Source organism: Gracilinanus agilis, chromosome 4 (genome assembly GCF_016433145.1).
Source record: "Gracilinanus agilis isolate LMUSP501 chromosome 4, AgileGrace, whole genome shotgun sequence".
In the NCBI taxonomy this organism is placed as follows: domain Eukaryota; kingdom Metazoa; phylum Chordata; class Mammalia; order Didelphimorphia; family Didelphidae; genus Gracilinanus; species Gracilinanus agilis.
This window is the reverse complement of record NC_058133.1, coordinates 294,423,407-294,448,490: the sequence shown is the minus strand read 5'-3', so window position 1 is coordinate 294,448,490 and position 25,084 is coordinate 294,423,407. Positions and strand designations below refer to the sequence as shown.

At 33.6% G+C, this 25,084-nt stretch overlaps 1 protein-coding gene across 1 annotated transcript in view; it reads left to right on the top strand.

Moving 5' to 3' along the window:
* DST (dystonin) overlaps positions 1-25,084 on the top strand; it is a 220,727-nt gene that overhangs the window by 142,460 nt on the left and 53,183 nt on the right. The window contains exons 51-59 of the mRNA XM_044675918.1: positions 9,611-9,730; positions 9,906-10,013; positions 13,329-13,547; positions 15,791-15,994; positions 17,706-17,937; positions 19,254-19,480; positions 21,321-21,443; positions 21,536-21,637; positions 23,864-23,965. Coding sequence (XP_044531853.1) covers positions 9,611-9,730; positions 9,906-10,013; positions 13,329-13,547; positions 15,791-15,994; positions 17,706-17,937; positions 19,254-19,480; positions 21,321-21,443; positions 21,536-21,637; positions 23,864-23,965 — 1,437 coding nt within the window. The remainder of the gene's footprint in view (positions 1-9,610; positions 9,731-9,905; positions 10,014-13,328; positions 13,548-15,790; positions 15,995-17,705; positions 17,938-19,253; positions 19,481-21,320; positions 21,444-21,535; positions 21,638-23,863; positions 23,966-25,084) is intronic.

Below are 25,084 nucleotides of genomic sequence, written 5' to 3'. Positions count from 1 at the left end.
AGCTGGAAAGATCAACTAAGCGTTTCAAATCCAATACTGTTTGTTTTTATGTACTATTGACCTTATGCTTTTTCATTCTCAAAATATGATTTCTATCAAAGAAAACTTATTTTGAATTAGAATGTATGACTTAACCATCCATTTACATGCAAGTTTTGCAAAGAGGTTTCTAAACAAGATAAAAATTGATGCATTGATGTTGCCTTTTGCCAGAGAATGCCATGGAGGATAAGAGATGGTGGAAAATTATAATCACTTCTGATTTATCTGGAAAATGATTATGTAAGGCATCTAGAGAGACAACCTTTAAGCATTTCACAGTCTTCAAATTCTCCTAGGTAGTAAGTAGTCCTCAGAGAATTAGAGGCAGCAAGCATGACCCTAGAAAAATAAGTATTTTTTAAATGCCTTGATATGACCTTTCACTGGATTCTGTGTGAATATTTACATTATGTCATCAGACTCTTACAAACATTCCATGTGAGAGTCAAAATAATATTGCAATGTGCTTAAGAGAAGAGAGCTTTTGGAAAGTGTACAGCTAAGCCTTTGCTAACATTTCACAGTCTTATTCACTGGGCACTTCCAAAGTCAGAAAGAATCATGGCTTAGGTGAACTGACTAAATGGAAGAAAGGAAAATCTGAATGAATTCTGTGTAGATATAACTTATTTTTAGGATTGATTCACAGTTCCCAATAAGATTGGACATTTCATTTTAATGTTAATGGATTTATGATAAGTGCACATGAGCATGCTGACAATGAAAGTCATTGTTGAACATATCAAGTAATTTTAAAAAATGATCAAAAGTGTCAAAATACAGCCAAGGTTGAAAAAGACAAGGGCTAGGAATAGGCCACTGAATGTGGCAATTAAGAAATCTTTGTAATACTGGAGTGGGTAGTTTCAGTTAGATGATAGAATCTGAAGTCAGATAGCAGAATGATTAAAAGATAGTGAAAAGAAAGGGTACAGTTGCACAGAGCATAGTTAACTTTCTCAAGCAATTTAACCACAAGGGGGAAAAGAAAGGATGAACAAAGCAAGTGATGTAAAGTAGAATCAAGTGAGTGGTGTGTGTGTGTGTGTGTGTGTGTGTGTGTGTGTGTGTGTGTGTGTGTGTGTGTGTGTAGATGAAACTTGGGAATACTTCAGCGAACAATTAGACATTAGAGGTAGATTGGGAATCAAAGGAGGGTAGTAGTCAGCTGGAGAAGATGGGAGTGCATAGGAGTATATATAAAGTGATTATTCTTAGAAAGAAGGGCCACATCATAGGAGCAGTTGGGTGGCTCTGTGGATTGAGAGCCAGGCCTCAGACACTTCCTAGCTGTGTGACCCTGGGCAAGTCATTGCCCTACCCTTATCACTCTTTTGTCTTGGAGCCAATACACAGTATTGACTCCTAGAAAGGTAAGGGTTTAAAAAAAGGGGGGGTGCATATCTTCATCTAAGACTTCATTGAAGAAGGATACATTAGAAAGAATTGTCTACATAATGTGACATGAGCAGGAAGGGATAAGGAAGACTTTTGCATGAATTACCTCAATTTTCTTTTCAATGAATGATGAGGTCAAGTCCTCATTTGAGAAGGGAAGGGACAGACTGGAAGAGAAATAAGATAAGGGTTCAGTCTGAAAATTCATTGTCATTCTAGTAGTAACAATATTTTAAGTTTGTTGAAGCATACAAACACATAAATCATTATTATATGTATTCTATGTGCTCTTCAGAAGGTTGAACCATAAAAGAGTCAGGTTTTTATGTAAGATAATACAATTTTAATTTGAAATAAAAATTTTTGGTGTATTATCTTTTTTCTTTGCCTTATGTAGAAAAATAAGTACTTCATCAAATGACATAATATATACATTATCAACTGGTTCTTAGAGTTATTCTTCAATTTTAACCCTTCTGGTATTAAATATACATACACATATGTATATATTACTTCATTTTGTTTAGACAACACTCAGCGAGGTCAATAAGACAGATGATATTATCTTTATTTAACATAAGGATGAGAGGCATAAGTGATTTGTCTGAAATCATACAGTTAGTTTTGACTGGAAATTGTCTTTCTTCTGATTCCTATTTTAAATCTTTGAGTATCTGTTAGATAAATTGCTTAGAAATGTTATAAAATAGCCTTCAGAATGAGAATCAGTACCATAACCAAGGATTTTTGGTACCTGAGGCAAGCATATTTTCTCACTCAACTTTTTAAGACAACTTCAATGTTAAGAGAAACGAAAGACTCTGGAACACTAGCATACTGTTTTGCAAGAGAGAGTCGCCTAAGATACCAACCCCTAGAAATAGTGTCTGTTACCATTAGAGTAGTACTGGGAAAGATGCTGCCTAAGATGGGAGAGCAGGGCCAAACTACACTGAAAAGATGCTCACTTGTGGGGTAGCTGCTTTTAATTAGGGCCGGGGGAGAGAAGAAGAGAGATTTATTATTTGGTTGGCCAAAGGTGATAAAATTTTGGGCCACAGCCTCTTAAAGATTGTTGACCAAGAAGAGTTGGTTGAAAAATGAACAAACTTGTACATGACTACATTTTAATCACTATCACACCTTTTTTAAAAAACTTCTAGACTCATTATCATAAGCTTCAGCTTTCTTTTAAAAGTGCTATTATCAGTAGAAAGTCATGCTGTAGAAACTTTTTTCTTAGGATAAAAAAAATAACTTTCTGGAAAGAGAATGAGGATTGTTTGATAAGACCATGTATTTGATATATAATTAATTAAAACAGCTAAAGAATCTGACTCAAGATTTACAGAGATTCCTATTCTGAAAATATTCTTAAGGATAATCATCTCCTGAATGGAGGCAAAAATGAGAAGAGCTTGGTAGTCCAGTGAATAATGACACAGAGCTTTTCTAGAGATATTTGTTACTGCCTATCCCATCAGGGCAGATGCCATTAGATCTGAACTAGGAAATATAATCAGTTTTGTATTCAAAACTGCAAAAAAAGCTATTTTTTGTTTTCCTTTTTATTTCATTGCAAATTTTCACTAAATAGGCTCTATGGAATAGAGGAGGGTTTTTTTATATTGAAGGAGGAATAAATAAAGTCTGTAAAGCTACAGTTCTCTTAAACTGCTGATTTGTTTATTACCTGAAACCTTTTTATAAATATGACATGGTCAATTGTTGAATGATATATATTTCACAGACTTCCAAAATCCAGGACACCTTTCCCAATGACCTGACTGATTGTTTAGATTATTTATACATCTTCAAAGTATCCCTACACATAATTCTCAAAATAAATGGTCCTAGAGTGGATTTTAACAAACAGGGAAAACAAACAGTTTATTACATATCTGGGAATCATACATATAGTAAAAGGCCATGTGGTACAATGTAGAAGGGACTGAAGCTGGAGAAACCTGAATTGAATTCTCAGCTTTGCTACTTATTCCTAAAATTACAATGAGCAGATTTTTCTTTTCATTCCCTGAGCCCTTGGTTTCCTTCGCTAGTTCCCTTCCATTTCTCAATCCCTAGTGATTCTTTTTTTAAAAAATGGATTTTAACATATTTTTAAGGGAATAGAACGAAACTGCAAGGCATTCAAGGAAAGAGAGATATAATTTGATTCAGATCAGTCAGTGGAAAGAAAGTGGATTATAATATGAATAACAAGAAGTAAAGAGGAAGGAAGTTCTAATGAAAATAAAGAAATAAAAGCTTTGACTTAAGGAAAAGGGAGTTAAAAGGATGTCCTGTCCTGACACTATTGTACCTGTAAACACTTGAAGATGGATAGATCTATAGTTCTGTTCAAATTTGTTTATTTAAAAATGTATTTTGGGGATAGATATTAACATGATTAACAAAACTGAAAGGAAGTGCTACTGATTTAAAATATTTGGATATTTTCAGAATAATTTAAAAAGCATACTTTTTACTTTTTCTATTTTAAATTCCTAGTTATATGTAAATTTATTTTACTTTTTACTATTGCCCCTGAAATTCTGAACTCAGGGAGAACAAAGACAGCTTTGTCTGACTTAGTAATATTACAGTATTGCAATGTTTTAGGAGTATTTAACTGTATCATCTATAGATGTTTCCTTATACCACTTTCAGATAGTTTTAGTTAACTACTTACATAGGTCTAAGGTTAGTAATAACAACCTACCAGGAATAAAGTAGCCTTAATTTTTTTACAAATAGAATAAATGAATTATAAAATAGTTTTTAGACTAATTTCCCAAGATATCAACTACAGATGCTGAGATAAGTGATTTTGAATTTCAAATGTTTATTTTCAAGTATTTCAATAATTTGAGTAATTTGGAAAGATAGGGCTAAAATTAAAAAAAAGGTTTAAAAATGTTAGATATTAATGGGCTTACAAAGTCCATAAGTAAAAATATTGATGTGATAACCTAAAAGGCTAATGTGATCATCTTAGGCAGTCTTAATAGATGTAGAGTATTCAAATAAGGGATATGATAGTACCCCTATACTCTGCCAATTAGTCAATCAATCAACCAAAAGCATTTTTTAAATAACTACTATGCATTTTGCTTAGTGATATAAGAATGGCAAAAGATAGTTATTGACTTTGAGAAGCTCACAATCTAATTGGGGGAGTTGACATACAAACAATTATGTGCAGACAACTATATAGAGAATCCATAGGAAATAATCCATTGAAGGGGAGGGCACTAGAATTGAGAGATCAGGAAAAGCTATTTGTAGAAAGTAGCCTTTTTGTTGGAACTTGAAAGAAGCCAGGGAAGCCAGGACATACAGATAAGGAGAACACTTCTGGTATGGGGGACAGCCATTAAAATGCCTGAAGTAGTGAGAATATAGTATATTGTTACAAGATCTTCAAAGAGGTCAATGTCACTGGAACTGAAGAATAAATTGGGGAGGGGGAAGAGGACCATAAGGATAAGACGACTGGAAATGTATGGATAGGGGGATCAGATTATGAAGGATTTTGGATGTCAAAGAGGGGATTTTGTATTTTCACCTTAGAGATGATAACGAGCCACTGGAGTTTGTTAAGGGGGCAGAATGGGTTAGGCTTGTGTTTTAGGAAATCACTTTGGAGGTTGAAAGGAAGATGGACTCAAGTGGAGAGATTTGTGGTAAGTGCTGCCCTGCTCATACCATGACTAGTATTTTATATTTCAATTCTGCCTGACATTTTAGGTAGTATTTTTTTTCAAGTCCTTACCCTTCATCTTAGAATCAATACTGTGGTAAGGACTAGGCAATAGGGGTTAAGATTTGAACCCAGGACCTTCTGTCTCTAGGCCTGGTTCTCAATCCACTGAGCCACCTACCTGCCCCCACAAGGATCTTGACAAACTGAATCCTACAAAGTCTTAGATACCTCATGGTGGCATTGGTGTGTCCACTCTGGATTCTCGAAGACTTTCAAGGTATAAAACAAGATTTGAAAAGTTCAGTAATGCTAAAAGGCTTCAAGTAGGGTTTAGTTATAGAAAATACAAGGTCATATTGTATATTGTAACACATTTTGTTTCCTTTGAAGGATTGCTTAATAAAAGTGATGTCAAAATGGCATCAAGGGGGGGATGTATGACAGTAAACAGATTGGTCATGGAGTGAGGAATGAGCTCTAGGCAGTTAGCATATTGGGGTAGATTCCCTTTAGTTTCATTAGTAGAAAATTTATAGAAGGAGATATACAAGAGTCTCATAAGAGAAATCATGGATAAGTTACACAGTGAGGATCACGAACCTGAGATCATAGTTCCATCATAGTGTTGAGAAGCTATAGTGTGTGTCCAGAGGAAAACAATGAAAATGGTGAGTGAATCTGAAACCATGTCCATAGAATGGTTGAAGCACACAGAAATATTTTATCTTGGAGAAGAATTTGTGTTTGGAGGAGGGAAATAATAACAACTTGAATATTTATGGGTTTATGCTGTGAAAGAATTATTGTACTTATTCTCTTGGCATCTTATGGGGAAAATGGAACCAATGGGTGAAATATATAGATATATAGGTAACTATTTTAATATAGTGAAAAAATTCTTAATTGAGAATAGATGGTAGCACAGTAGATAGGGTTGGGCCTGGATTCAGGAAGACTTGAAAAAAATTTCTTCAGACGCTTACTAGCTATTGTTTGATCCTTCACAAGTCACTTAAAATATGTTTGCCTCAGTTCTCTCTTCTTTTAAGTGTGGAAAATAAATAATGTCTACCTCAGAGAGTTCTGGTAAGGGTCAATAAAATAATATTTATAAAAGGCAGTTCTGGCACAGTGCCTGGCATGTAGCAGGCAATCCTTTCCTTTCCCCACTTGCATTTAGAACTGTTCTCAAATTCACCCTTAAATATCACATGTTTCATTCAGACAAGACATTTGCTAATGATATTGTAGAGGGGAGTATTTCCTTAGGTAGGAAATGGATTAAATGGGTTCTCTGCACCTTTCCAACTATAATTCTTCCATTTCTGAATTTTGATCACTAATAAGTTGATTCATAGCTTTAAAAGAAATATTACCTACATTTAAAAGGACTAATTTGTTTGATCCATTAAGAACACAGTTTACAAATTACTAAAAAAAGTCACATTTTCTAAATTAGTGGGTTTCATCTGAATATATAAAATAGTCATCATTCCACATGACTCTTTTCTTTTTACTACCCATTGCTTTCATAATTTAATGGGGAAAATATGTGGTAATTGAATTAGCATTTCCCCAGATATAAAGGTAAATAATTTTTTGTTATTATATTTGAGCAAGTTTTATTTTCTTTTATAAAATCCAATAATTGCTTTAGCAAAATTAGCATTTTTTCCTTAGCTTTCTATTGTCAGTTTGGATTATATCATTTTAACATCTCCTTGGGTTAGTTCCTTGAGAAAACTAGTGAATATTAAATAAGCATTAACATCTAGAACTTACTCTTCTTAAGACTGAATCTTGACACAGCAACACTAAAATTCACTTAATGATAATAGCAGTTAGATAAGTTTTCTTTTGATTTCTTCAGAAAGAAATGTAACTGAGATTTTATATGGAAAGGACTTAAGTAGAATTGTGAAATTCCTTGAGAGTATATGTATACTAAAACCATTTGTTATCATACATTACCCTAAAGAAAATTTAATCCAGAGAAGTCTCTACTGTTACTGTGGGTCAACATTTTTATCTTCTGCTGCAACTATGACAGTATGACAGTATATATCTGAATGTATCATTCAAAGAGTCGATAGAAGAATCCAGATTCAAACTCAAGTTCTCCAAAATACATAATACATATGCTTTCTCCTATACCATCTTGTCTTTATTTGGTTTCTTATTCAAAACATCTTTCATTTTGTATAGGGGAAGTAAGCAATTTCATTGGAAGCTATTAATAGTAGATAATTTGTGAGTCATCCTAAAGTAGGATGTTTCTAGTGAGCTTCTATGATCCATTCCACAGGCTAGATTGTTTCCAGTCATTCCTAATAGTTGTTACTGACTCATTTTATTCCTACATTTATTGACTAGGCATTACAGATTTTGGAGGAAGTTAAAAGAGGAAGACCAGCTCTCTACCACCAAATAGCACATAATGTATGTAATGAGAGAGAGAGAGAGAGAGAGAGAGAGAGAGAGAGGCAAGCAACAATAAATGTAAACATAAAATAAAACAAAATAGAAATGTTTTTAAAACAATTATTTTTTAAAGTACTTTTCTTTCATTGGAACTAGAATCAGATCTCATAGCTTCAGATAACATTATATGCAGATAATTTCCAGATAAATATCTCATATGTGAGCCATGTTAGCATATTTGGTATTCATTTGAACACTTTCATTTATGAGGAATTCAAGTCTCTGTAAGACATCCAAGTCTCTTTTTGAATAGTTCTATGTCTCAGAGAGCTCTTCTTTCTGTCTTTTACTTTAGCTTAAGTTCTGTTTTCTATTTAACTGAAATCTAGTTCCTATAAACACACTCATTTGTTATTTTTCTACACCTTGGGCATCAGAGACTGTCTTCATGGTCTTCTACATTATAGCCCTCTAGGTATTCAAAGACAGCTTTCATATTCTTCCAAGTGTTGTGTATCCCAACAGTTCTCACAACTGTTAGTCATGCTAAATGGTATCTATATCCTTCTTCAATCCTCTCCCCACTCCCCTCACCCCCCACCAAGGTGGCCTTCCTTTGGACCACTGATTGGACAATTATCCTTCAAAAGTGTGTTACTCATAACAAGACATAATATTTCATGTGTCATCTGATCAGTTTATTGAGTAATAGAAAATGATTCTGTTAGGTGTCTAAGATGATGTTAGCTCTTTTAGTTGCCATGTCATCCTACACCTGGAGATGGGAGGAATTTGATTCAAATTTGGCCTCAGACACTCCCAGCTATGTGACCCTAGGGAAGTCACTTGACTCCATTTGCCTAGGTTTTACCCTTCTGTCTTAGAGTTTTTTCTATGACAGAAAGTAAATGGCTTTTTTAAAAAAAAGATAAATGTGCCTACTTTTGATAGCTTTATAGCTTATCAAACTCCTAAAAAAAGAAAAAAAATGTTCATTAGGAAAACCACTTAGGTCCCTAATAGGTGCTAGGCACTGCAAACAAAAGACAAAAGCATATAGCAATGTTTGCCTTTGAGGAGCTTGTGTTCTCATTAGGGAAACAAATGTGTACGGATAAGGCAAACACAAAAAAACATGTTTAGGAAAATTTAAAAACAGCAAGCAGATACAGGAGAAATTAAAAGGAGAAGGGATTAAGTCATGTGTTTTTCAAAGGAGAACAGGAAAAAAGAGTTGGGGGAAAAAACATCATGTGGAAGGAGACATTGGATCTCATTTTTAAAGAAAATCAGAAATTCCAAAAGGCAGAGGCGAGGAAGATGAGGATTCCAGATTCCAAGAATGGGAGGTTTTGTTTTTCTTGCCTTCTCAATGGGTGGTGTAGGAGGTAGAAAGAAGGAGAATTTGGAACTAAAAAAATAAAAACCAAGCATGGAAGAGAGAGGCAGAGCCAAGGTATAGAAACAGGAATGTCATGTGTGAAGAATAACAAATTGACCTTTGTAGGAACATAAACTACATGGAGGGGAATAGAATATAAGAAGCTAGAAATAAAAGGTGGACCACATTGTGAGCAGCTTTCTATGTCAAACAGAGAAGTTTACATTTTTATTTTCCCCAGAGATGGTAATATGGAACCACTGGAAATTATTGAAAAGGATGGTTGTTATTTTCAGACTAGCATTTTAGGAACATCATCTTGGCTGCTCTGGAGAGGATAGATTAGAATAATCTTAAAATAGGAAGACTCATTATTCTATCATCATAGTTTAGTCAAGAGAGAATAAAGGACTGAACTAAGATGGTGGTTGAATGAAGGGAACATGTGATCAAAGGTAGTGTGGAATCAGAAAAACCCTTTTGCATACATAACTCTAAAGAAATTACCAACTATTATTCAACCTTTCAATATGTTTAGAGTCTAATTTTTTTGCCTGGCATAAATTAGAAGAAAGAAAATTTCCTTAAAACATTTAAACAGTGATTATTTTGGGTATCATAAGTGATAATTTGCTGAAGTATTTTGTGTGTCTCTAATTTAGTTTGACCAAGCTGCTGATGCTGAATTATCCTGGATTGCAGAAATTGAAAAGAAACTTAGGTCTCTGGGAAATATTAGACTTGAGCAAGACCAGACCTCTGCTCAGCTTCAAGTTCAAAAGGTAAAGAAATGTATTCTATCGTTTTAATTATTGTCTAGTGGTTTTCCAGTCTGAAAAAAAAGCTCACTGATTTGATTTTCAAGTTGTGCCAATGCGATTTAGTAGTATACCTGGCTTGGATATTTTAAAAATAATTTATTAATAACCTTTGCCCCCTTTTCCTCCTCTATACCAGGCATTCACCATGGATATTTTGAGACATAAGGATATTATTGATGAACTTGTTAAATCTGGTGATAAAATCATGAGCTCTTGCCATGAAGAGGAGAAAAAGTCTATGAAGGTAAACTAAAAAATATTGTATATAACTTGACTAATAGTATGTTTGAAGACTTCAGCTATACAAATACTTTTCTTATTCTATCACACCACCAACTAAACTCTTTTATGTCTGATGAATAATATTTTGGATCAAGCAAATAAACAAAGATTAAAAAAAAGTTATAAACCTCTGGACCATCTTTTTTGGAAGCATAGCTTCTTGAAGATTGAGTTTCTGGCCATTTTCTTCTCTTATTTTTTTTTATATACTTCAAGGGCACTTGAGAATCTTGAGCACAAAAGGGTTGTCAAAAATTTAGCTTTTCAATAACAAGGAAAAGCTTTGTGAGGAATATGCTCATACTTTTTTCCTTTAAAAATAATAAAGAAGGGGGCAGCTCGGTGGCTCAATGGACTGAGAGCCACATTCAGTGATGGGACACTGTGGGTTCAAATTTGACCACTGACTCTTCCTTGTTGTGTGATCCTGGGAAAGTCACCAATCCTCACTGTCTAGCCCTTACCATTCTTCTGCCTTGGAACCAAAATACAGTATTGATTCTAAAATGGAAAATAAAGATTTTTTAAAATAAAAATGATGAAGTTTAGACCAAGCTTCATGGGCCCAATCAACTGAATATTTAGAAAAGGAAGCCCTTTGTCTCTTAGTAACTTCTCTTTTCAAGTTAAAAAAAGAAAGGATTTCAAAATTGATTTTGAATGTGTTTAAAACTGAGTCAGCTAAAATAAGATAACATCTGGGTGGTCTGACAAAACTAAGTATTTTAATTCTTCTGGCAGAACAATACAGAAAATTTTAATGAATAAATTTTAAAATGAGACTTTCTCTTGTTACATTTGCCTTCTCTGATTAATTTATATAGCAGAATAATATACAGAATTTTATTGTCTTATCCCATGCTTTCCTACCCAAAACAAAGGTTACCCCCCTTCCTTTTTATTAGCTATGACCTTTATTCTTTTAAAATTCAATTTTGAGTATTTTTTAAATCTCTCCAAGGGAGGTCTCTTAGTATGTTCATCTTCTGTAATTTCCTTTCTTTTAAAAAATTTATTTATTTATTTAAAACCTTTACCTTCCATCTTGGAGGCAATACTGTGTATTGGCTCCAAGGCAGAAGAGTGGTAAGGGTAGGCAATGGGGGGGTCAAGTGACTTGCCCAGGGTCACACAGTTGGGAAGTGCCTGAGGCCAGATTTGAACCTAGGACCTCCCTCTCTCTAGGCCTGGCTCTTAATCCACTGAGCTACCCAGCTACCCCCTGTAATTTCCTTTTGATTAGCATTGCTGCATATTCTGGCACTGGCTCTTACAAATTATATAGCTATGGTCAAATCCCTCATTTTGTAAAATAATAATACCTATTTCTAGCTACCCTATAGAATTTAGTAAGGTGCAGCTGAAGTCAAAAATAAAATTTTAAAATACTTTACAAGGGTTTCATTTTCATTTGTCCAAAATATTGGGTATATGTATTTCTGTGATAAAACTTTAAGTAATATTTTATATCTTGACTTTCTTTAAAATATTACATAATGGATAGGGAAACTACCTTAAAACCAAGAAGATCCTGTTTCAAATTCTAACTCTGATATATACTGGCTATATGACCCTGAGCAAGTGAGTCACTTTAAGTGCTTAGTGGTTTAAGCAACTTTCTTAGGCTATAAGTTATGAGGGTCTTTGAAAGCCAAAAAGATTTTGTATTTGGTTGTGGAGATGATAGAGAGACACTGGTAATTATAGAGTTGTGGTGGGAGAAGAGGTGGTGATGTGGTTAGACCTGTGCTTTAGAAAAACTATTTTTGGTGATGAATTGGAGTGGGGAAAGATGCAAGGCAGGCAGCATGCACCCACAGGCTTTTTGCAATAGTTCAGATATGAGATGATGAGGACCTATACCAAAGTGATGGCAGTATCAGAGGCCAGGAAGGTGCATATTCCAGAGATGTCATAAAGGTGAAATCGTCAGACCTTAGCAACAGATAGTATATGGAGTGAAGGGAGAGAAAGCAAATGATGAGGAATAAAGGATGACATCGGAGGGACTAGGAGAGATGGTATTAACCTTAACAGTAAATAGGGAAATTGATGGTGGTGGTGGGGTTCAAGGGCAAGATAATGCGTTCTTTTAGGGGCAGTTTTAGTTTAAAATATCTCTTTTGGACATCCAGTTAGAGACGTCTGAAAAGTAATTGGAAATGCAGGATTAGAGGTTAGCAGAAAGAAACAAGACATATTTATTTGAGAATCATCAGCATAAATTAAGAAATTGTGTCAGCACATCAGGATATGGAGGTGTCTTCAGCTAGTGATAATAAAAGAGAGTTATAGCATACTGAAATAATTTTTTCAAGTTTACAGTCTCTTGATAGTACATGGGGGTGGGGGAGATAAGGCATATTCAAGGGGAGAGTGTGATGCAATGAAATACAATAATATGTGCTTTGGGAAATTGATGGAGAGAGATACTCATTTTACTGAGAGAGGTAAGGTACTCATCAGAGACCAAACTTGCATTGGTTCTTGAAGGAAGGAAATTTGTTTAAAAAAAGATAAAAAGCAGTTATAGGGAATTACTTTTCATTATTATTGTATGGACAAAAGAACGGAGATGGCAAAGGAGAGAATGCATGGTTTGTGGAGAGTGGTCAGTTTGTTGAAAGATGTGAACATAGGAAAGAGTTGAGGTTGAGTTGAGAATGAGATAAGACTAGAAAAATAATTTGGTACTGATTAGAGTGGATCTTCAAATCAGTATTAGGCTTTTGTTTTTTAGGTTTGCAAAGTACCTTACCGTCTTCCTTAAAAAAGACAAATGTTGGGGACAGCTGGGTAGCTCAGTGGATTGAGAGTCAGGCCTAGAGACAGGAGGACCTAGGTTTAAATCTGGCCTCAGACACTTCCCAAATGTGTGACCCTGGGCAAGTCACTTGCCCCCCATTGCCCACCCTTACCACTCTTCCACCTAGGAGCCAATACACAGAAGTTAAGGGTTTAAAAAAAAAGGGGGGGGAAGACAAATGTTATATATGGTGGAAAGTACTGAATTTGGAGTCGGAATACCTAGGTCTCACATAGCTTTTTGTCTCTTTACTCTGTTGTGTGAACTTGGGCAAACAATTTTTATTTTGGGGGCCTGTATTCTCCTCATCTATAATCCAGGGAGGTTGAACTATATGATAGCTTAAGTGCTTTCTACCTATAAAATACTACAATACAAATTAATTATGAATTCTTCTAAGTTGAAAAAATTGAAGAAAATCATCATTACTCTAAATCCCTGGCTAATTGACTCACTAATTTTGTTTTCTAGGAAAAGCTGGATAAAATATTGAAGAACTATGATGATATCTGCCAAATCAACTCAGAGCGGTACCTTCAACTGGAACAGGCACAATCTCTAGTCAACCAATTTTGGGAAACATATGAAGAACTTTGGCCATGGCTGACAGAAATACAAAGGGTCATCTCTCAGCTCCCAGCTCCAGCTCTTGAATATGAAACTTTAAAACAACAGCAAGAAGAACATCGGGTAAATTTAGTATCATTAATAATAATAATAATAACAACATTTATATAGTGCCTATTGTGTGTGAGGTGCTGTTATAAAATTATCATCATTATATATTATATATACATATGCTATTTAATTATCATCATATAATCATAGTACTTTATAATTATCCTCTCATTTGAGATAATAAGAGAATATTACCTTCTCTTTTTAAGGAAGGTGTTGCTTTTTTGGGTGGTGTTTCCCTTTCCTATATACCCTACATAATGAGGATATAGATGTTCTTGACTTTAGTGATGATGTATATGCCCATATTTGTTTGTCTGCCATCAAGTAATAAATATATTGAGTGAGTTGGCATGAGTAGGGTGCTTTCTCTGGGCATTTCAGTTCAGCTTTTGTTGAATAGGATGCAAAATAAATCAAGTATTTTAGTAAAGAAATGAATTTCCATTTTAATGTGTTGATGAAAAACAAATTCTTATTTATAAACTTGTACTTTTTATTTTGTACATAATTATTAATTAGGTCCATCTAGCAAAGTCAGTGAAGATTAGAAATGCATGAAAGAGATGATGCACTGGTAGGACCGTTGATCTTGGAAGGATTTTAAAGGACTATTTTAATAGTTAGATCTCGGTGTCAAAACAAATTCAAAACAAAGAACATTAATTTATGGAAAAAGATGAGCAAGATGTATGAAAACAGAGTAGCAGAATATAAACAGAGGCCCCATTTTGGGAGGGGTCTTTCTTTGTGGCTCATAGAGCTAATAGAAGTATAGAACTTTCTTTGAAGACTCATGCCCTTGAAGAAAAATATAGCAATATAAAAACTAACATAAACTTATAAATGATAGTTTAATTTACAAGGTAATAAAATGCATTGTTTTAAATACATATAAAGCTAAATCATAAATACATTTCAGTCACATAAATTATAATAACATAAAAGAGCAGTAAAGCTAGATAATTCATATTCTGTAGAATTCGAACTTCAAATGTTCTTGTGCTATTTCCAGACTGGTGTGCCTAGTGCTTTAAGATCTATACAATCTGTACTGCTTTGGATGAGAGTTTTTCTTGAAAAATTAAGCTTATTCTATATTATGTCATAATTTGAAGTTTTATGACATTAATTTTGTTTGTATAATTTTTAAAGTACAGTTTATTGAAAACTGGATACAAATTTTATAAAATTGTTCTCAAAACATAATAGGGGAGATAATATACAAACAATGTACAAAGAAGATATATATGTGTGCATGTGTATGTATATATATATATATATGTATATATATAAAAGCAGGAAATAATAGAGGGAAGGCACTAGAATTGAAAGAGATTGAGAAAGATTCTCAGTAGGAGGTGAGATTTAGCTAGAAGTTGAGAGAAGCCATTTAAACTAGGATGGCTAAATGAAGAGTGGGTACTTGCCAGGCATAGGGGATAGACAGTTAAAATGTTTGGGGGAGTGAGATAGAATGTTTTTGTTCATGAAAGCCAGTGTCACAGGGTTGCAAAGGACTTGGAGTGAGCAAGAGGAAGGGTAGTGGCCAGGGAGGTGAAAATGATAAGAAGTCTAAAAAATTGGTTGAAAAGGCATCTAAAATCTGAATAGTACATTTTGTATTTGATTTTCTAAACTGTAAAGTACAAATGCAATTTATTATAAATCCTTGAGTTAGCATGAAGTAAAAATTGGAATCAATTTTTACTAGGCCTATTTCCTCTTATTTTTCACATTTTTAAAATTAATTTTTAAGAATTCAAAAAGAAATGATGACTGACTAAAAATGTGTTGAATTGCTATTTAAGCAACTCTCCAAATTATCTAAGCCATTGAATTTTATTTCACAATATTTTCAGCATTTATACAATGTTATTGTATCACAGGCTCATAGGATCATAGGATATTCCCTGAAATTTTTAAGTGGATCTGTCCTTACAACCTTTAAAAATTGTCAGAGGCTAAAACTTTTAATGTTTTTGGTATGAAGTAGATAACTTGCATTCCTTATCCCCCTCAGCATTTTATTCTACTTCTAAAAAGGGCTTTCCATTGACCAGACTTGTTTAATCTTCATGTTAGGATTGTTATTCCTTGGCTAGGAATTATATGAAACATAATTTGTAAAATGCCTTGTAATGGGAGGGTATTTGTTTAGAAACAATTTGCCAGTTGGATGTGTTGGGAGTGCAGACAGCTGTATTGTGGAGGTGTAAGCCTAAGATACTGATAAGTTCTCTGGTTTGTTATAGCAACTGCGAGAGTTGATTGCTGAACACAAGCCTCATATAGATAAGATGAACAAAACTGGGCCCCAGTTACTGGAATTGAGCCCAGGAGAAGGCTTTCTTATCCAAGAGAAATATTTGGCAGCTGATACCCTTTACAGTCAAATTAAAGAAGATGTCAAAAGGCGAGCTGTGGCCCTGGATGAGGCCATTTCACAGTCTACCCAGGTAACCATTTACATTAGCAATGTTATTGAGTTCCTTTGAATGATAGTGTATGAGAGAACATCTTGTATAGATTGATTAAATATAAATATAAATTTATCCTACTACCATCAGTTCCAAATGCTAGTGTCTTTGGAATACAAGTTCCCTTTTATTCCAAACTTCACATGTTTTTGCTTACTTTCAAAGTTAAGAATTATATGAAGTCATTGATTTGAATAACATGCCATAATCATCAAAATATTATTCAAAATCTTTTTCTTGTAGAGCTTTTTATTGCCCCCCCCGTGTGCTTTTAACTTTTAACTTTTCAAGAACAGAACTCATATTAGTAAAAATAACAAGAAAGAAGATTTAACTCATCTATGAGAAAGATGAGTGTGGAAAAAGTGGAATGGGAAATACTTTTTATTTTATTTATTTTTAAGTATTACGCATTTTCAAGCTTGATATGTTTGAAAACATTTAAACATATTTAATATTATATTTTTATTTTCTCTATAGTAGGGCATGGTGACAATATTTTCCTTAATCATTTGTGACGTTTTCTTTAACTGAGGGAAATTCCAAACTAATGAAAGATAAAATGTATAGCTCTGATGAATTTTATATGTTTAAAATTGATAAAAGATATCCTAAATGTTTAATGTAAAAAGTAGTTTTATGGATGACAGAATACCAAATATAGATAATGAAAAGATCCTGTTCCTATTATACATATTTACATTAGGGAGGAATTAGCAACCATATTTCAACTTTCCAAATATATTATTGAGCAATTCTTAGCCTTTTCCAAATTAGCAAATGCAGAATCATGCATCTTTAAAAAAGATCCAACTTGATTATTGTAAACAATAATCTATTAATAAAGTTACACAGGTATATAATTTGTAGGTATCATAGCACACTTGGCAACTTTCTTCAAAAAAATGTTCATGACAGTAAAGCAAATAGGTCAACAAAATTGCCATTTGTATCACTTCTCAAATTTCCTTAGCTGACTGTGGAAGTAGAGGTATCATCATCAATACTCAAGTTAGAGGTATCATCAAACTCACCTTCAGATTAAGATGTAAGTGGGAAATGTTAAACAAAATACATAAAAATATAATACAACTTAGAGATCCCCTCTGTTTGTATTTGATACCACTGCCCTAAAGTATGCATCCCATTTTCAAAACTGGAAAAAAGAAAAAAAGCTTTGCAAAGCAGAGAGCTATACAACAATCTGGTGTTCTAATGCTTCTCAAGAACATAAACTGAAAAAAAGGAAAATATACACTTGATATCTCAATTTGACACAGACCTTACCATGGGTTTTTTGAAGGCCATTCATAAATTCTGACAGGTTTTTAGCATGTCGTAAAGGCTTCATGTTCCAACACAAAATGAGCATATTATTTAAACCAAATTAGCTAAATATGTAGAGCCTTGTTTTCAGTATGTTGGCTACTGGATGATAAATTAGTTGGCCATGGCAACACACACATACTTGAATTTTATATGGCCAATCTTAGAATGTGTTGAATCATAACTATAGTGATTCCACTCTTAAGTCTATTATTCTGTGAAATAAGGAGGGTTTTTTTTTAAACTGATCTTTTCTAATTGTATTTGTAGTCTAAAAGTAAGAAACAAAACTTTTTCATAGTTGATATTTTCCCCATTCTTTCTCTCTCCCACTTCATTTTTTTCCTGTTCTTTCTTCTAACAGTTTCATGACAAAATAGATCAGACCCTTGAGAGCCTAAAGCGCATTGTTGAACGCTTGAGACAACCACCTCCAATATCAGCTGAGGTTGAGAAGATTAAAGAACAAATAAGCGAAAATAAGAATGTTTCAGTAGATATGGAAAAACTACAGCCAGTATATGAAACACTCAAACAGCGTGGAGAGGACATGATTGCTCGTTCTGAGGGTACTGACAAAGATATCTCTGCCAAAGGTACTACTTTGTAAAACTTGTTATAATAAACATAATTTTGTAAACAGTTTTCTCCTTGGCCATTCTGTAGCCTCTGAACACTCAGAGTTCTTTTGTTAAAATTGTAGTATTCCAAAGTCTAATACATCCCAAGAATTTCTCTATACAAAGACAGTTTCTAGATTTAAATAGTGTCTTTACTTGTTTGGTTAAAACATGGTGCTAACAAGGCCATATTTGAAAATTTATTTCTTTGATAGCCTATATAGTATTAGCAAAAATTAACTCAAATTCCATGGCCATAGCCTTTACATATAATTAATTATCAATCTTGTAAATATTCACTTTTGGTCAAAAGAAAGAGAATGTGGTCTTGGTCACCTGAAATCCACAACCACATTTACCTTTTGGAGAATACATAGTATCTGCAAGGTAAAAATAAGTATAATCTTTTTATAAGATGGTAAAGATTAGGATATATTAAACAGATGATTGAATATGGTAGAGTTCCAAATAAATGTAGCGGCTTCATCCTACACCGATATAATCTTGGATGTATATTTGCCCCATAAGTAGTCTGCCTTTTCTTCCTGATGTACTTTAGTCTTCTTCCTGGCATTTTAATCAAATTGGCCTTCTTGTTCTTTGCATAAAACATTTCATTCTCCCTTTGCATATGTTATCTTCCATGCTTGGATTGCACTCATTTATCTGACTCTTAGAATGATTACTTTTCTTCAAAGCTCAGTTTATCATGTACCACCTTCTATAAGAAGCCTTTCCTGATCTGCCCTATCTACTAATGCCTTTCCCCTAAAATACTTTTATTTACCTATATTATAAGATGTGTTTATTTTGTATATACCTGCATGATAGTGTTGGCTATTCTGATTGAATATAAATTCCCTGAGGCTAGATTGTTTGTTTTTATAGTCCCAGTGCCTAGCTTAGTTTCTAGAATCTCATAGGCACTCAGTACATACTTATGGATTCAGTCAGAGAATCCTGGATCTGGACAAGTAGCAGTAATAATATGGAGATAACATTAATTCCACAGGGTTTTTGATTCACTGGATCATTGTGTAATGGAAGCTGGGAGTTCTGTTGGACCAACGGGTTTTTCTGATTCTAGACTAGGTTTGGAAACATACAAAGAGTTCAATAGCTAATTAATTTACTACTTTTCCTTTCATTGAGTGCTTAAGTAATATTTCTATGGAGTTAGTTTTTTCCAACATTTAGAAAGGGAAATTTATTACTTTTGATAAAGTCCCTATGGAGTTAATTCTTAAGAATTTCTAGCTTTTATCTTCAACCAAAGTACTTTTCTTTTATAGCTGTTCAGGATAAACTTGATCAAATGATAGCAATATGGGAGAACATACACACTTTGGCAGAGGAACGGGAGGCTAAACTGCTGGATGTGATGGAACTAGCAGAAAAATTCTGGTGTGATCACATGTCACTAGTAGTTACAACTAAAGATACCCAAGATTTCATCAGAGAACTGGAAGCACCTGGCATTGACCCCTCAGTGGTGAAACAGCAGCAAGAAGCAGCAGAGGTAAGATATTAATAGGTGAAGTAGGAAGAGTTTGGAGGACTAAGTTTACATATGTATATCTGAGAATAAAAATTACATGACCAATAAATTAATCTGGTTAATATTTACAGTCATTAGGATAAGTCAAAATTTGATATTTGTCTTATAGTGATTTCTATCACCAATAATTTCATGTTCAGGAAATCAATTGTATGTTTTGTTATGAAAATGAAAATATAACATATGCAAGATGCTGGCTTTTTGTTTTCTTCTCTTAGTATAAAGCACTGTTTTTGTAGATTTGTTTTTCATTTATTTAAATGCTAATTTAAAGAGTTCATATTCAATAGGTTAACTTTATAAGAAAATATCCTCAGCTATGTAATCCAAGAGTCTCTATTGTGTTACATTGTTTTTTGAATGCTGAGCTACTAAATTCTCTATGCAGATGTAAAACTTATACCTCCTCAAAATTCCATGTCTTTTGCATCCTTCCCTTCCTCTGATCGGAGAGGATGGAAGCTGGAAAACATAAAGCTTCTCCCTAGATCCTTTATTTTAAGGAAAAGACCTAGGACAGACATTTCATAATTTTCTCCCTGGCTAAGGACTTTATCTACCTCCCATACCTTTCCTCTTTTTTTCTTTCTTACATACTCCTCCAATTCATCCTGCTTTTCAGTTTTTTTTATGTGTTATGTTATGAGCTTCTATATGTCAGGGACTTTCTTTTTCACTTTTTTTTTTCCATACCCATATTTAGCACAGTGCCTGAACATAGTAAGCACTTAATATATGTTTATTGCCAGGCTGACTGACAGTTATCTAAAGATCATCCATTTTCCACAGATCCCCATATTCTCTCTAAATTTTGAATAGAGTTATACACATCAACATAATAATGTAATAATAACATTTTCTTAAAATAGAATGCCAGGTAAATAACAAGGAATTAAAATCATGCAACACATACTCTTACCATCTACTTCCCCAGACCCACTTTCCTGTTATTTAGCATGATCTGCAAAGAAGTCATTTACAGCAGAAAGTTAAAAATCACCATTGGAACAATATTTCTGCCAGGCTTATCTATGTAAAAGTAGACTAAAGAGCCAGAGGAAGAAGGCAGGTTTATTGGAGCAGTGGCAGCATAGGCATCCAGGCTTCCCACTGCTGGTATAATTGAATGATTACTGAGACTCTTGACAAGTTTTGAGAATCTTTTTTCTAATCATCATCATCTTGCTTTTTTTTTTAGCCCTTATCTTCAGGCTTAAAATCAATACTGTGTTTTATCAGTAAGGGCAATGCACACAGCAGCTACAAAGTGTCTCAGACCAGATTTGAACCCAGAACCTCCCATCTCTAGCCCCGACTCCCAATCCACTAAGCCACCTTGCTGCCCCAGCTCATAATCATCTTATACCAGAGCTCATGTCACAACTGCCATTTACTTTGAATGGGTCTCATTCCTCTGGTTAAAACCATTCCAAGTTCCCTCTCCTAAGATTACAGCCAACTTCCCTCTAGGCATATTGCTGATGCTCTCACCAGCCAAGGTTCATGTTTTCTTGCCATTTATTTCTTTGTGTACAGGCTTTTGAGGGATCAAGGTCTTCTCATAACATCAGTTATTTCTATCCAACCAGATTCCATTTTGGAGTAGTACTCTCAGCAAGCTTATGTGCAATAAGGTTCTGCTCACATATAGAATCAATTCATGTTGACTTCATCTTAAGTCTTTTAATAAAATATCCTTATTTATTTATGTCAAACTATGTTGAAAAAACTGTCTTTTTTTCCTAGCTCTCTTAAGCAATGCTTTGCATGAAAATTTAGGGTTTCAAATTTCTCTTTCTAGGTAATAAGAGAAGAAATAGATGGATTGCAAGAAGAGCTTGATATGGTTGTGAACCTTGGTTCTGAGCTCATAGCTGCCTGTGGAGAACCTGACAAACCTATTGTTAACAAAAGTATAGATGAGGTATGTACAACTGGCCTATTTTCTGTTCTTACACCAGACTACTTTTGGAATCTATGCTTTTGATGAAAACCATTTTAACTTTTATTTTATAGTTGAATTCATCCTGGGATTCTCTAAACAAAGCATGGAAGGACCGGGTGGACAGGCTGGATGATGCAATGCAGACTGCTGTGCAGTACCAAGATGGACTTCAGGTAAAGTGAATTAGAGCACATCTGCTAAGCCTCAGTTGTTGGGAATTCTATTTGTTTATTATGCAAATCATTAGGCTGGAATAGGCTCTGTGTGTGTGTGTTTCTGAAAAGTTAACTGTGCTTGTCTCTTTTTTTGCATCCATTTTCTGTTTTCGAACAACTATTTTCTGACAACTTACATACCAATTTCAGTTTGTGTTATGACAAACAACTTGTGTACATACAAAATTGGACTTATTTACAGGAAAGATTTTTTCAAAAACATTTTAAATTCCTTCATACTGTGTGGTCTTTGAATGTATAATATAACATCTGACAACAGACTCAGAAATTAATCAGATATTTTTGGTTTAACTTGTACAAAATAAAATGCAATGAAGTAAGTATATGATATCTAAATAAGTAATAATGTAAAATTAAATTGCAGGTCAGGAAATTTGATGTAGAAAATAGTATTCTTGTGCACCGAAATCTATTTTCTTCAGTTATTTCAAATCTGTCTTGTATTTTTAATAAGTTCTCTTTCCTATAGGGACAGAGCTTTTGAATTAGATCCTTGGTTTCTTTTGTTTAGGGAACTCCCAGTGAGGAAACTTCTTCTAGTTATTTAGGCTGCTACCTATTTTGCAACACAGTCTTAAAAGAGTATCCTGGATTATTAAGAGAAGTTAAGTGACTTGTCCAGGATTACACAGCCAGTATGTTGTCAAAGATGGAACTTTAATCCAGATCTTGATAACACCCACAGATCTACATACAGGTCTATATATAGTTATTTCTTTCACAGGTTATTATTCCTTATTCATCTTTTGTAACCACTTTTAAGCACATCCTTATTTCAAAAGTTTCCCATGTAATATCTTTTCTTAAGTATTTATTTGTTGTTAGTTACATCACAATTTCCAGATATGTCCCTTCCTCCCTATTTCCCTACCTCCTTCTATCCCTGAACTATGGGGGCATAATTTGACAAAAAATTGCATACATAAATTATGTCAGTCATTTTTCTATCTAGCAATTATTTCTCTGGAGTTGGATATTCATGCTTTCAAACGAGAAAGAATAAAATTTTGAAGCTATCAGTATAGGAATATTATTTGAAGCATTAATTTTAATTGGGAATTGAGAAAACGAGAGGCAGAAAAGGAGCAGTTTGACAAGTAAAAAAAACTGAAAGATTGTGGGATAAAGTCAGCAATGTAAAAATTAAAGAAATGTCAAGAACGATGGCAACTAAAATTGTATTTGATGTTTAGAGAGTCATTTGTGATCTTCGAGAAGAAAATTTCAGTAGTGTAATAGAGTAAAAAGTCAGATTGCAAAGGTTTGAGATAGAAAGAAGAGACATTAGATATTGAAAACATTTCTTGATATATTTAGGAGTAAAGGGAAGGAAAAAGATGGCATCATAGCTAGTTAGATTAGAAGAGTAAAAAAAAAATAGTGTGACCGTAGCATCTTTTTAGGCATATGGGACAAAGCTCATAACAACAAAGTCTAATGTAGATTGTTGCCAACTTTGTTCTTCTTAATTCAATACTCATAATAGCACATGGATTCATTCAGTGTTTATATAGAGTAAGAAACAACAAAAAGATTGTGTGTGCTATTTGTTTCAATTTAAATGCTTTTTATACTGCTTCTTCATGTGTTGGATTTCGACATTAATCCGATATAATCCCTATAAACTGTGACAGAAATTTTTTTTCTTATTGTTGATTGGACTCATCAGTAAAACTCTTGCCTATGACTGACTCACTTGAAAAATGCCTTATTCGGATATCTGTTGACTTTAAAAGTTGGACTTTAAACATATTTCAGCAGGCTACTTGAAACAGACAAATGGGAGCTAAAATTTACATATTTCTTCTTTTTTCTTGTTGGATTTGTAAAAGCTTCTCTTTTTAAAAAATTGCATTTCAAAAAAAGCTCTTCATCAGATTCTGGGAATCCATTTAGTAACAAACTTCCAAATAAAATGATACACGATGTGGATGCAGAGTTGCCAGTTTCATCTATCTCACCATTTGTAGCCATAATTAGTCACTTAAATATATTAATATTTTGATTAAAAACAATGTTAAATAAAAATAAACTTAGCTTATACTTTAGTAATCTCGATAAAACTAGGATTAAACTTCTTAATAATGAATAATTAATGGTATTACTCAGTGTTGTAGCAGTTTCCCATATATCATAACAATGTATGTGTAATGTATTTTACAGGCAATATTTGACTGGGTAGATATAGCTGGTGGTAAATTGGCTTCAATGTCACCCATTGGAACTGATCTGGAAACTGTGAAGCAACAGATTCATGAACTTAAGGTATGACTTAAGTCTACATAGCTTAGCAAAGGGTATTTTGCATTTTAAAACTGTGTACCAGGGACATGCTAGAACAAGTTCAAACTGGCTCAGGTGAACCAATTGTTAAAATTTCACTGTGACTATATCAGAAATTAGTATAAATGATACAGATGAAGATTTGATTTCCTTTATTGGTTGTCTAGACTTATGAAGGTGATGGAGTTGTTTTTTATACCTTTTTTTGGATTAATTTTTAAAAGTATGTTGTGCAAATGTGTGAACTTCTCCTCCCCAACCCAAGGAGAAATGGCTAAAACATTACCAGCATGCTTCTGACATTACTCTAAATTTCTATAAAATGATTTCTTTTAGTCACTCGATTTATTAGTAGCTGGATTCGGGAAGATGGGGTTCTAAAGTAGCACATTAGAACAGTATGCTTCTCCTCCCCCAAAATGATTATTCTTTCTTGCCTGTTGTCTCAGTGACTTTAGATTTCCACTTGAGAGGGTGACTGGGCAGCTTCTGCTGGAACTTTTCAATTGATTTTTATCACAGCTTAGTTTCAAAGGGAGGTCAACTCTTTCTTTTTTAATCTTTGGTCCTCACATATATTCAACACACAATTTTAAGTGAAACCCAAAGAATTTCTTTTCTCTAAAATTACAATGTTAGAGCATGGAAATATGCCACAAAAGGATTTCGTTATGATTGCAAAATTTGAATTTTCTGGTTCCATTTTAAGTGAAATTGTTTAAATTCACATTTTTAATGCTTTATGTAGCGATAATTCTAAGTGGATGATTTATTTTTCAGTAACAATTAAGTGGATAATAAGGAAGATAACTTTCATGGATGATTTTAGGTTTGTAATTTGTCTCCTGCTAGATTAGGAAGAATATATAGGTTTGGTCATCCATTAATTTATTGTAGTTGCTTTTTTTCCCTAAACTTTTCAAACAAACAAGACAATAAAATAAATTATCAAGAAAATATTTCCTTTGCATTAGCCAACATTTTGCTAGCTTGATGGCTACAAAAACTTAAAATTAGGAACATGTCACTATTCAAATCCCTTAGATGTTTCCTGAATACAGAGCTCAGTGAAATAAAATTATAATATTCCATTCTTGAAAG